We start from the raw sequence: 15,847 nt of genomic DNA, 5'->3' as shown, positions 1-15,847 counted from the left end.
GAGAACAGGCTCCTAAAATAGTACATTATGTAAGTGCTGTGTTTTGCCACTGCACAAGAAATTGTTCTAGATAAAGTTTATTAAACGTGGCAAGAGAAAGAAGAATAGGTTTTCATTCTCTGAGTGGTGGAGCTGGGATCCTGCCAGTACCATTGACGGTGTCTGGGGAAAGCCAAGGGAGACACAGGGGCTGCCTCGTCTCTTTTTCAAAAATGCAAAGAAAACTAAATATAGCCGAGTGGAAGGCATAGCGCCCTGGAAGATACTGAAAGGTTTAAGTTATTCACATCTTCCCAGCTGATTCTAGCTCACACATCCCCTTTAATCACCAATCTGGAAAATATGGCTCCTGTTTTACCTGGAAAACTTTCTCTGCAATAGACCCTCCGACAACAGACTGTACCCTGACCTGCTTGATCAAGGTCTAGAATCCTGTGGCTTTTTCCGATACATTGCAATGTATTTTCAGTTGCAATGGGCGGTTTACAGCATGCAGTTAGTGCCACCTGCTTGCAGGGTAAAGCCAAAAACAGTCTCCGCTTCCCTTCAAGTTATTCAGGACAAGCCTGGCGTGGACTGAGTCGGGGGAGCTGTGCTGATACTGAGTCGGGCTCCACGTCCCAGGGTGGATGACTGAGATGGCTAAGGTATCATGCTGTTCTAGTCCGCTAGCTCAGGTGAGCTCACGCTTTTGCTGGATCAGGGAGAGGAGGGGAAGAAGTCTGAGAGATGGAATTCTAGTGTTCAGAAGAGGACGGTGTACAGTTCCCAGTCTGGGGGACCGAGGGGCCGCGGGACCCCAGGTAACAGGAACTAGCCCCCGTAGGGCCCCAGGATGCCTGGAGCTGGCTCACCATCCCTGCCTGAACAGCATGAGGCTTCCGGTACCCACTTTACGTCTAACTGCTATGTGTGGCCTTGAGCACGTCAGCTCACCTTTCTGGTCTCAGTTCCCCGAAGTGTGACCATGTCGGAAGTTAGCGCGCACTGACAGCCTAGCATATGTATTATCTCGTTTAGTTTCCTCCACAGCCTCCTTCTCTCACGTCACACACCCAACCGGTCAGCCGGTCCTGAGAGCTCGGCCCTCAGATCACCCCAGACCGGACAGCTCTCAGCGCCTCGCTCACTCCCCCCATCTCTCTCGGAACTATTGCAAGAGCATTGTAACTACTCCAAAAGCTCAGCTCCACGGCCCCTGTGGTCTGTTCTCAACACAGCAGCCAGAGTGATCTTTCAAACCCAAGTCGGCCCAGGGCACGCTTCTGCTCAAAGCCCTCTCGCGGCCCTGCTGCTCCCTGGAGTCAAAACCAGAGGCCTCACGAAGTCTGCTACGTCTTTGCCTGGTCGGTTCCCACCATCCTTCTCTTGACGCCTTTGTTCCTGACCTGGTCCCCTCGCTGCTCATGAACACATCACACAAGCCCTGGCCTCAGGGCCTTCGCTTTTTTTTTTTTCTGGATGGAAAGCTCATTCCCTTCTGTTAGGTTTCTGTTAAATGTCACCCTGTCAGAGAGGTTTTCCCTGGTCACCCCGCCCCTTACCAGCACTTCTTGTCTCCCTTACCCTGATTCATATTTTCCTAGTCCATGCAGAACCGTGTATTCGCTTGTTCTATTGTTTCCTGTCCAGTTCTCATCTTTCCTCCAGGAGACCATCAACTCCATGAGCGACTCTTGGCCATGTCACCAGCACAAAATAATATCTGGACTCGTAGGCACTAAATAAAGGTTTGTGTGGTGAGAGGGGGTGAATCAACAACCCAGAGATGTGTGCGGTGTTCTTCCCACATCTTGAGGGAGCAGACCCCTCGTCAACTTACAGGACAAGGGCTCCAGGGTCACGTCGAATGTCTCGTTCTTGAATTCTGCCTTGGAGACCCCGGTGTAGAAGCTGATGTTGCAAGAGAGATAGGCTGCGACAGTGTAGCGGGTGGAGCCGTTGTTCCGGAAGGTGATGATGACCTTGAAGTCTCTGCCCAGCACAGCGTTCTCCACTTCGAAGTTCATGTGGACATCAGACCTCGATTTGAGGACGCCCTCTGTGTTGAGGGCCTTTTTTGCCCCATACATCAGGGCGGTTTCCAGGGCCAGCCTCTCTTCTTCTTGACCTAGGAGAGGTGCAGAGATGAGGATAAAGGAATGCCAGTCACGCATGTGAAAGTCACCCTAATGAACAGAGGGCTGGGGTGCACGTGCTGGACTTGCTGGGTTGCCTCTTCCCTTTGAGGTGGGCGTCTTCATCATCCTATGTTATGAATCCTGCAAAGTCAAGTTCCCAGAGAGTCAACCTGCCCGGACTGCTGGGTTCCATCTACCAGAACAGGGGTTGCTACAGAGCTTACGCTATGGGTCTTTTTTCCACGGCCACTGTTTCAGGGCTCATCAGGCAGAACTGACAAAACCTAACTCTCTCACACTGCAGAATCTATCTGCTTCCCTCCCAGATGCCTAGCCACGCCGCTGGAGGAGTTGCATCTTGCCTCTCACCGTCTACAACGTGCGTTTTCTCCCATTCGTGGGTCTGCCCGGCGAGATCTCTCTTTCTCGAGTCTCCTTCCGCCTGGGCCTGTCCCGCGTGCTCCCGCTGACCCACCCCCTGGCCGATGCCGCCCCGCCTGCTCTCCTCTCTCTGTTGTCATGTGGCTCCAGCAGGGTGCAGAGGTCATGCTCCCCAAGCGGCACCCGGCCCATACACTCAGCTCAGTGAGGACAAGCCTCCCCCGCAGAAGGCTCAGAGGTCAAGTCCCCACAGGGAGCAGTACACTGTGGTGTCTCCTGGGTGTCCGCAGCGTTCACTAACCTCACCAAGGTTCTGAGATGGAGCCCAACTGTGGCAAGACTTGATTACTTTTATTTTAATTTAAGGCTTTTTTTTTTTTAATGTGGACCCCCTTTTAAAGTCTTTATTGAATTTCTTATAACATAGCTTCGATTTTTTGCCCTGAGGCACATGAGATCTCAGCTCCCTGACCAAGGATTGAACCCTCACCCCTGCTTTGGAAGGTGGAATCTTAACCCACTGGACCACCAGGGAAGTCTTGAGAATTATTTACTTTCACGCAAGGTTTCCCAAACTCATCTGACACCGAACACATCTTTTTTGAGGGACACCTTTTGGCATCTGGTGGGGGAGTTTGAGACGTGTGTGCTATTTTTGGGAAACTGTCTTAAGCAGGGTTTTCAAAGTGGTGGCGGTGGGAGAAATGGGAGAATCACAAGTGGCTCTCTGCACATGGGAGCTGAGAAGGTGCAGGTCGGGGCTCAGAGCTGCTGCTGGCGACTCTCGGCTGGGCTCACCCTCAATATTCTTTACCGCCTGACTTCCTCTGGATGTATCTTAGCGCATGTGGAACACAGAGGCAAATTCTTTGGCTTCTACAGACTCGTCCTGGGGCTTCCCTGCTGGCTCGGTGGATAAGAATTCACCTGCCAGTGCAGAAGACGTGAGTTCGATCCCTGGGTCGGGAGGCTTCCATGTGCCTTGGAGCAACTAAGCCTATGTACCACAACTGCTGAATCCTTGTGCCCAGAGCCTCCGCTTCAGAACAGGAGAAGCCACAACTCAGAGAGGAGCCCCTGCTCTCTGCAACTAGAGAAAGCCTGTGCGCAGCAATGAAAATGCAGTAAATAAACAATCTAAAACTACAAAAACAAGAAACAAAAGCTAGTCCTGCCAATGGCTAGCAAAAGAGGAATCACTTTGAAATAAAAATGCTGACTTTTATAGTTACATTAATTTTTAAGCTGTTTTCTCCCACTTTACTTAACAATGAAATGCAATGGAGATGAAGAGGTCAATCAATGATGATAACAGTTATCATTAAGAGATAACCCTGACAGGGAGCAGAGACAGCACTTTGCCGACAAAGATCCGTCTAGTCAAAACTATGGTTTTTCCAGTAGTCATGTACGGATGTGAGAGCTGGGCCATGAAGAAGCTAAGCACTGAAGAATGGATGCTTTTGAACTGTGGTGTTGGAGAAGGCTCTTGAGAGTCCCTTGGACTGCAAGGAGATCCAACCAGTCAATCCTAAAGGAAATCAACCCTGAATATTCACTGAAAGGACTGATGCTGAAGCTGAAGCTCCAACCCCTTGGCCACCTGATGTGAAGAGCCGATTCACTGGAAAAGACCCTGATGCTGGGAAAGATTGAAGGCGGGAGAAGAAGGGGACGACAGAGGATGAGACAGTTGGATGGCATCACCGACTCGATGGACATGAGTTTGAGCAAACTCCGGGAGACGGTGAGGGACAGGGAGGCCTGCATGCTGCAGTCCGTGGGGTCACAAAGAGTCAGGCACGACCTAGTGGCTGAACAACAGCAAGTGTGACGCGTGCCGTGGGACGTGCACGTTGTGTGTCTCATCCGATCCTCAGAACGACTGCAGAGCAGGCATATCACTGCCATCGGTTTCTGTGGGGCAGCGTTGGTAGGTGGTTTAGAGGTAGGACGTGCATAAGGATCGGAAGCTTCCGGAACCTTTCACAGACAGAGAAAATGCCAGCAGGTGTTGCCAACCAGGTGAATGTGTATTTCTCTCCGTGTGTGTGTGTGTGTGTGTGTGCGTGTGTGTGTGTGCGTGTGCGTGTGTATGTGTGTGTGCATGTGTGTGTGTGTGTGTGTATGTTAGCAATTTCCCTGCTTGTCAAGACTGCAAGAATGAGCCAGCAACAACTGGTCCAGGACAAGCATTGGCTAGGGCACGTGTTTACAATCGATAAGAGGGAGATAATTCTAAAGGGAAGTGGGGGCTGTGACAAGCAAAGTGCAGTGAAATATTTTAGCAGAAAGCATCTGGCAAAGCGCTCCCCAAGACAGAGAGCATTAATGATTATCGCTTTGGATGGGCACCAAATACACATTTAGGCAGAAGGCGGGAGGTGAACACCAGCAGTGGGAAGATGGCCGTGGGCAGAGAGATGCCTCCATGGGAAAGGCTGAGCTGACCAACTGGGGCAGGGGCGGTGGAAGCTTCTGGCACCAGGAGGGACTTCACTGTGGGTCACGGATGGAGGAAGCTCTGGCTTCTTTCTGGGGACCAGCTTGTCCCTGTGAGCAGCGGGGCGGGCTGGGGTTGCCGGAAAGCGCAGGCCCAGGGAGGAGGCAGGAGTCGCAGCCGCCTCAGTTGGGCAGAACGCCCGCTCTCTGCAGTTCTGTTCTGTGCGCTAAAGTCGCACATAATGCAGGGCCGTGAACTGGGGGCTGAGGGAATGATCTGAAGCCAGATCACGTTTCCTACAGCTCCTCTGAGGCTCAGAACCAAGGTCAAAACCACCTTCTCATGACTTAGGTGTCGTGAGAGTCCCCTTCATGTCTGACGAAGCCTGTCCTCATCGCCTGGATCTTAGCTTCAATGCCAGCTTCTCATGGTGCCCCCCTAATTCCATGCCCTGGTCCCCTCGTCTCTCACTAACACATGACCTGGTCTTCCCTCCTTTTCCCAGTTCTTGTTGCTTTGTGACATCCCCCAGGAGACGGTAAGCTCCATGTCCCCAGGACTTAGGACCCAGCCTGGCATAGAGGCTCTGGAGGACCCGGGTTTGCCTTCATCCAGAGACAAAACTGTTATCTTTGTAACAGACATGGAATGGTCCAGTTGAGGACATGTGATGTTCAGTGAGGCCCACCTGTGAAGGTGCCACCTGAGCTGCCATTCCTTCGGCCGTCTCATGCTGGTTGTACCCCTGTGATGTCCAGGCACCATGCTAGGCTCAGGTGAGAGACAAGCCCTCCCCACGCGGGGGGATGAAGAGGGTTCACAACACGCGTGTCATCACTGATGCTGGGTCAGACATTCGGGTGTGATTCGGGGGTCACGGGGCAGAAACGTGACACCCCCGGGGGCAGGGGCGGCTTCTCAGAGGGGTTTTTCTTTCCCCAGCGAGAGCAAAGGCATGGAGGCAGGTGGGAGCCTGGCGTGCTGGAGGAACCTTCAGCAGCTCACTTGCCTGCTGCTCTGGCCCCTGTGTGGTCAGGTGGCGTGGCGAGGGGGCACCGAGGCAACTAGCAGAGGCTTGGCGAGCTCTGGTTGGAATGCTCTGGAGGCAACAGAAGACAGTGAGGGCTTTTAAGCAGCTACAGGCTGAGATTTATATTTTAAACATGCCGCTTTCATAGACCAAGGGAAGGAGAGAGCAAGAAGGGAAGGTGGGGCTAGGAAACTATAGCAAACATCCAGGAGAAAACTGTCACAGCCCAAGCTAACAGTAGGGCATGGCAGTGATAACAGAATTACTTGCAATAGTGGAAGCGAACTTTTATTGGTCAGTTACTACATGTGGAGACGAAGCCAAAGGGCTTCCAAGCCCGACACCATTTGCTTCTCAGAGTGGCCATGGAGATGGAGGGGAGAGATGGGTGTGAACTGTTTGAAGACATTTAGGGGCTGTTCTGCTTGACGGATTCTCAGTGTGCTGAGTTTGGGTGGGTCACGGTTCTCTTCCCTGGAGCAGGGAGTGTGGGAGAAGCAGATCTGGGGTGGGGAGGGAATGAAAGGAGGTGGCATTTGGGAAGGTTCGGCTTCAGGTTCCTATGGGACATTTAGTTGAATGCTGGCTTTAAAAATAAGTCTAGGCTGGAGACAGACTTGGGAGAGTCGGTATGCGTGTGCATGTTAAGGGCAGCTAGAGGGCAGGAACAAAGACTAGAATGGAATGACATTCTGAGGGGAGAAGAAAGGGGAGCTCTGAGTTGCAGAAAAAGAAGAAAGAGTCAGGAGAAAGCTGTGTCATAGGAAGAAAGACAGGAGAGAATTTCAAAGCAACGTAAGTGTCCAACAAGAGATGGATGGTTAAAGAAGATGTGGTAAATATACACAACGGAATACTACTCAGCCACGAAAAAGAACGAAATCCGCCACTTACAGCACCATAGATGGACTGGGAACGGATTATGCTTAGTGAAATAAGCCAGATTGAGAATGTATGATATCACCTACATGTGGAATCTAAAAAAGCGAACTAATAAACATAACAAGAGAGGCAGACTCACAGATTCAGAGGGCAACCTAGAGGTTACCAGTGGGGAGAGGGGAGGGAGGGGCAGCATGGAGCAGGAGATTGAAAGGTCCAGACCGTTACGTGTAAAACAAGCTACAAGGATATACGTCCACCATAAGGAATAGAGTCCACTGCTAACTTCCCCCACGGTCCCCGGGCATCTGCTCATCCGCCCCTGTCCTGGGCACCCACCACCTGGCGAGGTGAGAGCTCCCTTCCTGCCCGTCTCTCCCTTAGATGGCGAGACAGGACTGTGGGAGTCTCCAGGGGGACACAGTGTTGGGAATATGGTGGGTGGTTAACAGCAAGCTGCTGGAAGGATGAAAGAATGAACGGGTGAATGTTGCGGCCCGTTTCTTTCACCTCTTCCGTGGGCTGCTTTTGCTTTCCAGACCTTTTCCCTGACACTCTGTCACCAAAGGGCATTGCTCATCTGTTCTATTTCACTGTGTTTACATTTTTAAAAGCACTCTTTTTAGAAAAACTGAGTCAAAAAGAAAAACATATCTTTTGTATCTGTTGTGCAGTGAATGAAAGCCAATAGAGGAGAACTAACTGTCTCAGGAGCACAGCTCACGCTCACGCTTCAGGCAACACAAGCCCTGCGTTTCCAACACTGTGCAGAAGAGTTCTCAGTTCAGCAAACTTTCTCTTTATAGTGCAAATTGCTTTTGTAAACAAGAGTAGGGAGCCGATCTAAAATATTTAAAGCTCATTCTGCACTCAGAATTTCAGGAATACTGATGAATATTTAGGTGTATGCTAATTACTCTTCATTTTTTATCCATTCACTAAAATAAATGCCATTCCTAAGAAGCTCTGGTGGTGAATCATTTGTAACATATATTCCATGTCCCCATCAAGACCCCCAAGCTCTTTCACCTCCTGTCCAGACCGACCTTGGGGAACTTCCACTGCAGCCTCTGGGTGCTCTGAGCCCAGTGTAACGTCTTGTTGTTAAGTTGCTAAGTCGTGTCGACTTGCAACCCCATGGACTGTGGCCCGCCACGCTCCTCTGTCCATGAGACTTTCCAGGCAAGAATACTGGAGCGGGTTGCCATTTCCTTCTCCAGGGGATCTTCCCAACCCAGGGATGGAACCCGAGTCTCCCACACTGTGGGCGGATTCTTTACCTGCAGGACCCTAAACACACTTGGGCTTCACACCCCATGCCTTTGTCATGTTCCCACCTTCTAGAAGCCTTCCTTTAACTGAGGTCTGTGACTTCTCTTATCGGGCTTTGCTTTTTCTGAATCTCCTGGTTGGACTGAGCGTCCCTTTTTGTTTTCAAAGCCCCCTCAGCAGAATGAACCTATCGCTTGGCCGGAAACAGAGTCTGGGTCCTTCTCACCTTGGGGATGCCCAGCAGCAAACACAGTTTCAGGCATAGAGTAGACACTCAGCAGTGACTGAGCTGGGACTGAACTCCGCAGCCACATGTGAAACAGTCCACACACTAAAGGTTAACAGAACCACCTTAGTGTTGTTTTATGGTTGAAACAGGACTTCAACTTACTTGGCCTGAATTAGTGAAGTTGTCACGTCCTATTCATTTTATATTATCTACCTCCATTTATATTCCCTATACTTCCTATCAAAGAATTTCCAGGATACTTCAATGGAACAATGCATATGAGAAAAGTTTGCAAGGTTCTAAACAAATGCGAGGGCTTCCCAGGTGGCTCAGTGGTAAAGAATCTGCCTGACAATGCAGGAGACATGGGTTCCATCCCTGGATTGGGAAGATCCCCTGGAGAAGGGAATGGCTACTCCAGTATTCTTGCCTGGGGAATCCCATGGACAGAGGAGCCTGGTGGGCTACCGTCCACGGGGTTGCAAAGAGTCGGACACGACTGGGCAAATGGACAATACCAAGAGGAAACAACTGTGAATAGTTATTTAAAATTCATTATTGAACTGAATTTACATTAGTTATGTAATGTTTTCTACTAAGATTAAAATTAAGATTCTTTCATATTTTATTAATAAGAACACATTCTATATTCTGTTAAAATAGGTGCGACTTTAAACCAATTATTTCAGAAGCCGTGTAAAGGGGAATTCTGCTCAAAGCAAGCAAACGAGTAAAACTAAAACGAAATGAATTGGTGTAAGGCATAGCTGCTAGAGTCTAACTTTCGAACGTCGCAAAAGGCCATGCCTTCTCCACAACGCATTTCATGGGGCTGTCACAGTGACGCGGACTTGGGCAGAGAGATCCTCATTCGACTGCAGTAGCTTACCTTCCTGGAATTTGTAGGTGTCCGTGATGTCCTTTATGCCATCTCCTCCAATTTCTTTGGTCACAATTAATTTCCCGATGTGGGTGGTGTCGAGGGTTTCGACCACGTGAGTGCCGTCTTTCTTCGCTGTAATGTAGACAAGATCACTGTTGACCTAAAAACAGGAGAGGAGGCCGTTAGCCATCGTCACACGTCCTTGTCACCAGAATCTCCAACTCTCAACAGCATCGAAGAGCCCTGCAGATGACATTATCCACCGTGCTAAGTCACTTCAAGCACCAGCCATCTCTTTCGTTCCTTTTTCTCGCTGGCAAATTCTGCCTCCTAAGGCAGAACGGGAAGCACCCTGTCTGTTACTCTCTTTCTCAAGCTTCTTTTAAGCTGGCAGTAACGGAGTGACCTACTTCTAGAAAGAAGAGGCAGTCTGCTAGGTGGCTTCTGGGAAATATTATTTCCCGGGTGTATGCATAGGTTCAAACCCATCAAGATGTATACACTAAATGTCTGCATTCTGAATATCAATTTTACCCCATTAAAGCTTAAAATAATCAAATAAATGGAGAGAAGGAAGCCCGTGATAGGCAGAGAGACCAGCAGCTACAATCATGGGATGAACTGTAGGGAACGTGGGCTCTGATCGTGGGTGTGCACTGTTAGAAAGTACACACCTTATCCTCGGAACCTCATCCCTGCTTCTAGAAAATGAAAATAATTACACTTGCTCTGCCACTTTCATAGGAACACTTTGCGACTGAGCGAGGTAAATTCTATGTGAATATGATTCTCGCTTAGATTTCAGTTCAGTTCAGTCGCTCAGTCGTGTCAGACGCTCCGCGACCCCATGAATCATTAGCAAACATCAAAATCAAGTAAAATGCAACGATCATTACCAGGTATTGGGAAAACTTGATGAGGTTAAAGATGAGGTTTAAGAGACCAACTTTTCTCTACTTTCTCACAAATTTCTGAATTTACGAAAAGTCTGATCTCTGCTCAGGGGAAAGTAAGCAATCAACATTTATTGACCCATAATGTTTCAGGACGTTTTAAACCCCACCACAACAATCCTGTGAGTAGGCGCTGTTATCTCTGTTCTATAGATGAGGCAGTCGAGTCAGAGGGTCAGCAGATTGTTTGTGGTCACACAGACACTGGGAGGTGGTGGAGGAGAAGTGCAGACGTGGCAGGTGCAGGCCCGTGGGACACGCCCCGACTCTTCCCCTGGGTGGGCATCGCACAGGCCCTGATCTTCAGCCAGGGTGGTCTGAGCACACAGCCTGACCTTCCCGCTGGGTGGCCCATATTTGTTCGCTGGATTTTCACAGGACACCGCCTCTCCTGCCTGACCCTGAAGGACCACCGCACCACGCAGTGGGAGGTCCTAGGCTGGAGTCCGGCTGATCCTGCTCTGCCTCAGATTTCTGAGGATGAAGGCGTGGGCCCTGCTCCTCCGTGCAGTGTCCAGGGCTTGGCGGGGTACTCGGCACATGGTGTGAAAGCCTAAATGTCGAATCAGGGATCAGGACGGGAGCAGACACCTAAGGAGTACTTCTCATTTTGGGCAAAAAAGTTTCAGGAAACTTTCAGTGAGCTTTCTGAGAGCCTCAAGTTTCCCCCAGAGGACGCCGTGCAGACACAGGCCACTCCCTCCTCAGCTGCAAGTGATGCGAATGATGACAAACCTCGTCTCAATAGACGGTCCTTACGACCGCTTCCAGTTTGCCAGGGAGACAAGGCTGCATGTGGAAGTGGCTAGATCCTTGTCTTCCCTTGAGCAAAGCTTAGGAAATTTTTCGTTGTTGTTCACTCGCTAAGTCATGTCCAACTCTCTGCGACCCCATGGACAGCAGCACACCAGGCTTCCCCACCTTTCACCATCTCTTGCTTGCCTTCAAACTTTCCCAGCATCAGGGTCTTTTCCAATGAGTCGACTCTTCCCATCAAGTAGCCAAAGTATTGGAGCTTCAGCATCAGTCCTTCCAATGAATATTCAGGGTTGATTTCCTTTGGGATTGACTGGCTTGATCTCCTTGCTATTCAAGGGATTCTCAAGAGTCTTCCCCAGCACCACAGTTCAAAAGCATCAGTTCTTCGGTGCTTAGCCTTCTTTATGGTCCAACTTTCACATTCGTACATGACTATGGGAAAAACCATCCGTTCTGTTCCGTTCTGTCGCTCAGTCATGTCCGACTCTATGCGACCCTGTGGACTGTAGCCTACCAGGTTTCTCCGTCCATGGGATTCTCCAGGCAAGAATACTGGAGTGGGTTACTGTTTCCTTCTCCAGGGGATCTTCCCAACCCAGGGATTGAACCCAGGTCTCCTGCACTGGAGGCAGATGCTTTAACCTTTGAGCCACCAGGGAAAAGCCATAGCTTTGACTATATGGACCTTTGTCAGCAATGTGATGTCTCTGCTTTTTAATACACTGTCTGTGAAAAACCTATGTCATAGTTTTCCGTTTTCCTCCCAAGAAGCAAGCACCTTTTAATTTTGTGGCTGAAGTCACGGTCAGCAGTGATTATATCAGCTGAAACCTCAGGCCTGCCCACCACACTGTCCCTTGTGGGAAGAGGAGAGGAGAAACACACACATGAAGTGACTTCTGCACATGTAGCTCGGGGGTGGGTTGGAGGGAAAGGATTCTTTCTAGGAGACATCTGCAAGCTTTCTGCTGTTTTAGCCACTGGTGCGGTGGCTCTCTATCCTGACTGCATATAAGAAGCACCGAGGAGCTTAGAAAGCTTACCCCAGACCAGTTGGGTCTCCATGGTAGGACAGTCACAAGTGAAAGAAATATTGGACCTAGGCTGTGTGATTTTGGGCAAGTTACTGAATGTCTCTGAGCCTGGGTTTAATTATACCTTCCTTGCATGGTTGGCAGGTAGATTGGAACCACCTGCGAAAGTCCTATGTTTAATTTCTTCTGCGTGGAAAGGAGTCTTAGAGACCATCTAGTCCTGCACGTAGATTGGAAGGCGATGGTCACACAACACAGGCATTTCCAAAGTGGGGCGGGGAATAGTGGGAGAGCTTCCCTGGTGGCTCAGATGGTAAAGGATCCGCCTGCCGTGCAGGAGACCCGGGTTCCATCCCTGGGTCGGGAAGATCCCCTGGAGAAGGAAATGCTTACTCACTCCAGTATTCTTGCCTGGAAAATTCCATGGACAGAGGAGCCTGGCAGGCTACAGTCCACGGGGTCGCAAAGAGTCGGACAGGACTGAGCGACTGACACTTGACTGTCCTAGTAGGAGGAGCAGCATGGGTAAAGACCAACACGAGGATGTGTTTGGATGTTTCAGGGCCCCCGGGGGCTCAGCTAGGGTGAGTCGGGTGCTCAGGCCAGAGTCGCCGCTCTACAAGCTCCCGCTTGTACCCGTGGACTGTAAACACATGTCCACATCTCACCGCTCACGATGGAAGCTCTTGTTTTCAGGACCCAGGACAGAGTTTGCTCTGTTCGTTTGTTCCCAAGTGGAGGTAGCGGCATCACAGGTGGTGCAGAGAAGGTGGTGCTGCTCCCAGGGCTCTCGGGGTTGGGGCGCAGTGGATGCCTGCCTGTCCGGGAGCTTCCTGGCACAAATGCCAAACGTCCAGCCTGTGCTTGCCTTCCTTCATCCTGTGGGGGCTCCTGTGTATGTGCCCTGCTGCTGCACACGTGAGCTCATCTCCCACCAGGACTAGCTGTGAGCGAAGGTGCCATCTCCATGCGTGAAGGGCCATCTTCATGTGTGAAGGTGCCATCTCCATATGTGAAGGGCCATCTTCGTGCATGAAGGGCCATCTCCGTGCGTGAAGGGCCATCTCCATGAGTGAAGGTGCCATCTCGGGCATGAAGGGCCATCTCCATGCGTGGAGGGCCATCTCCATGCGTGAAGGGCCATCTCCATGCGTGAAGGGCCATCTCCATGAGTGAAGGGCCATCTTCATGTGTGAAGGTGCCATCTCGGGCATGAAGGGCCATCTCCATGCGTGAAGGGCCATCTCCATGCGTGAAGGGCCATCACCATGCATGAAGGACCATCTTCATGTGTGAAGGTGCCATCTCGGGCATGAAGGGCCATCTCCGTGCGTGAAGGGCCATCTCCATGAGTGAAGGGCCATCTTCATGTGTGAAGGTGCCATCTCGGGCATGAAGGGCCATCTCCATGCGTGGAGGGCCATCTCCGTGCGTGAAGGGCCATCTCCATGAGTGAAGGGCCATCTTCATGTGTGAAGGTGCCATCTCAGGCATGAAGGGCCATCTCCATGCGTGAAGGGCCATCTCCATGCGTGAAGGGCCATCTCCATGCATGAAGGACCATCTTCATGTGTGAAGGTGCCATCTCGGTGCATGAAGGGCCATCTCCATGCCTGAAGGGCCATCTCCATGCATGAAGGGGCATCTCCATGCGTGAAGGGTCATCTCCGTGCGTGAAGGGCCATCTCCATGCGTGAAGGGTCATCTCCGTGCGTGAAGGGCCATCTTCATGTGTGAAGGTGCCATCTCCGTGCGTGAAGGGTCATCTCCGTGCGTGAAGGGCCATCTTCATGTGTGAAGGTGCCATCTCCGTGCGTGAAGGGTCATCTCCATGCGTGAAGGGCCATCTTCATGTGTGAAGGTGCCATCTCCGTGCATGAAGGGCCATCTCCGTGCATGAAGGGCCATCTTCATGTGTGAAGGTGCCATCTCGTGCGTGAAGGGCCATCTCCATGCATGAAGGGCCATCTTCATGTGTGAAGGGCATCTCCATGCGTGAAGGTGCCACCTCGTGCGTGAAGGGCCATCTCCGTGCATGAAGGGCCACCTGGCCCCTGTCTCTCCGGGATCCTCTCCTCAGCCGTGTGCCATGCACACACTCTTGCTTCATGTATTTACTGGTGGCTTCTGTGTGTCAGACCCTGCTTTCAGAGATGAGAGTCCAGCAGATCCTATCTCTGAGGATCTTATGTTATAGAAGGGAGGGAAACGATAACACTAAGTCAGAGAAGAACAGAAACAGCGGATGTGTAGGGATGGTTCACGTGGGAGATGCGGGGAGTGGAGGTCTCTTTAAGGAGGTGAGCTGAGCAGAGACCTGGATGCAGTGAGGGTGCAGAACACGCAAAGAGAGGTAGAGGGCGGGACAAGAGCTTTCATGGCCAGAGGAACAGTCTGGGTGAAGACTCTGACAAAAGAGCGTGTTCGGTGTTTCCAGAAGAGCAAGTGGCTCTCCATGTGGCTGGAGAGAGATGAGCAAGGGATGGGGACAGAGGGGAAACCTGGGGCCAGATGACATAGAATCTTGAAAAGATTTATGCTTAATCGTGAAGGTGATGGGAATCCAGTCGAAGGTTTGGGGCAGGGGAGTGGCATGCTTTTATTTACGTTTTAAAGGGTGATTCTGGCTGCTCTGTGGAGAGTAACCTGGAGAGGGGCAAGCACGGAGGAAGAAATGACTCAGGATGCGATGTCCCAGCTCTCAGAGCCGTGCAGAGCTCAGAGGGCCATGACGGAGGCGCAGGCATGTCTGGATCTGGGATAACTGGAAGGTATTTCTGGCAAAATGCTCAAGGGAGGTTAGAAAGAGGAAACCAAGATGATTCCAGAGTTTTACATGTGATTTGAATGAACAGGTGAATTATTTTGAGATATCCCCAAATGGACTGCATCTAATAACTGGTAGCGAAATAAACAACCTTGAACGGAGACCAAAGAATCAGCAGAGGAGCTGTTGGACAGTTTGAGTCCAGAGAACTGATGGCCCCAGACTAGGGAAGGCGCGGCTCCTGGAGCCATGGGGCAGTGATGGTGATCCCAAGGGGCCTGTCACTTCTGCTGCAAGAACCAGCTCAGTGCCAGGAGGGAAGGGGTGTGTGTGCGTGTGTGAGTGTGTGTGTAAGTGTGTGAGAGAGTGTCTGTGTGTTTGTGTAAGTATGTGAGAAAGTGTGTGTGTCTGTGTATGAGTGTGTGTGTGTGAGAGTATGTGTGAATGTGTGTGTGTGAGTGTAAGTGTGATTGTGTGTCTGTGTGAGTGTGTATATGTGTGAATACATGAGTATGTGTATGTGTGAGAGTATGTGAGTGTGTATATGTGTGTGTCTGAGTGTGTGTGTGAGTGTGTGAGAGAGTGTGTGAATGTGTTTGTGTGTGAGTGTAAGTGTGTGAGCATGTGAATGTGTGTGAGAGAGCATGTGTGAGTGTAAGTGTGAGTATGTGTGATTGTGTGTCTGTGTGAGTGTGTATATGTGTGAGTGTGTGAGTATGTGTGATTGTGTGTCTGTGTGAGTGTGTATATGTGTGAGTGTGTGAGTATGTGTGTCTGAGTGTGTGTGTGAGTGTGTGAGAGAGTGTGTGAATGTGTTTGTGTGTGAGTGTAAGTGTGTGAGCATGTGAATGTGTGTGAGAGAGCATGTGTGAGTGTGTGTGATTGTGTGTCTGTGTGAGTGTGTATATGTGTGAATACGTGAGTATGTGTATGTGTGAGAGTATGTGAGTGTGTATATGTGTGTGTCTGAGTGTGTGTGTGTGAGTGTGTATATGTGTAACTGTGTGTCTGAGTGTGTGTGAGTGTGTGTATGTAAGTGTATATGTGTGAGTGTGTCTGAATGTTAGTGTGTTTCAGACAGTATGTGTGACAGT

At 50.5% G+C, this 15,847-nt stretch overlaps 1 protein-coding gene across 1 annotated transcript in view; it reads right to left on the bottom strand.

Annotated features, from left to right (window-relative positions):
• The window catches only part of F13A1 (coagulation factor XIII A chain), a 154,757-nt gene that overhangs the window by 21,642 nt on the left and 117,268 nt on the right, over positions 1 to 15,847 (bottom strand). Inside the window, exons 11-12 of the mRNA XM_055406757.2 lie at positions 9,247 to 9,400; positions 1,823 to 2,110 (exon numbers count right to left, since the gene is read on the bottom strand). Of these exons, the coding sequence (XP_055262732.2) occupies positions 1,823 to 2,110; positions 9,247 to 9,400 (442 nt within the window). The remainder of the gene's footprint in view (positions 1 to 1,822; positions 2,111 to 9,246; positions 9,401 to 15,847) is intronic.

Source organism: Moschus berezovskii, chromosome 23, assembly GCF_049115385.1.
Source record: "Moschus berezovskii isolate FMDL1 chromosome 23, NW_MosBer_1.0, whole genome shotgun sequence".
NCBI classification, from domain to species: domain Eukaryota; kingdom Metazoa; phylum Chordata; class Mammalia; order Artiodactyla; family Moschidae; genus Moschus; species Moschus berezovskii.
The sequence above is the reverse complement of the archived record's forward strand: the minus strand, read 5'-3'. Positions and strand labels throughout refer to the sequence as shown.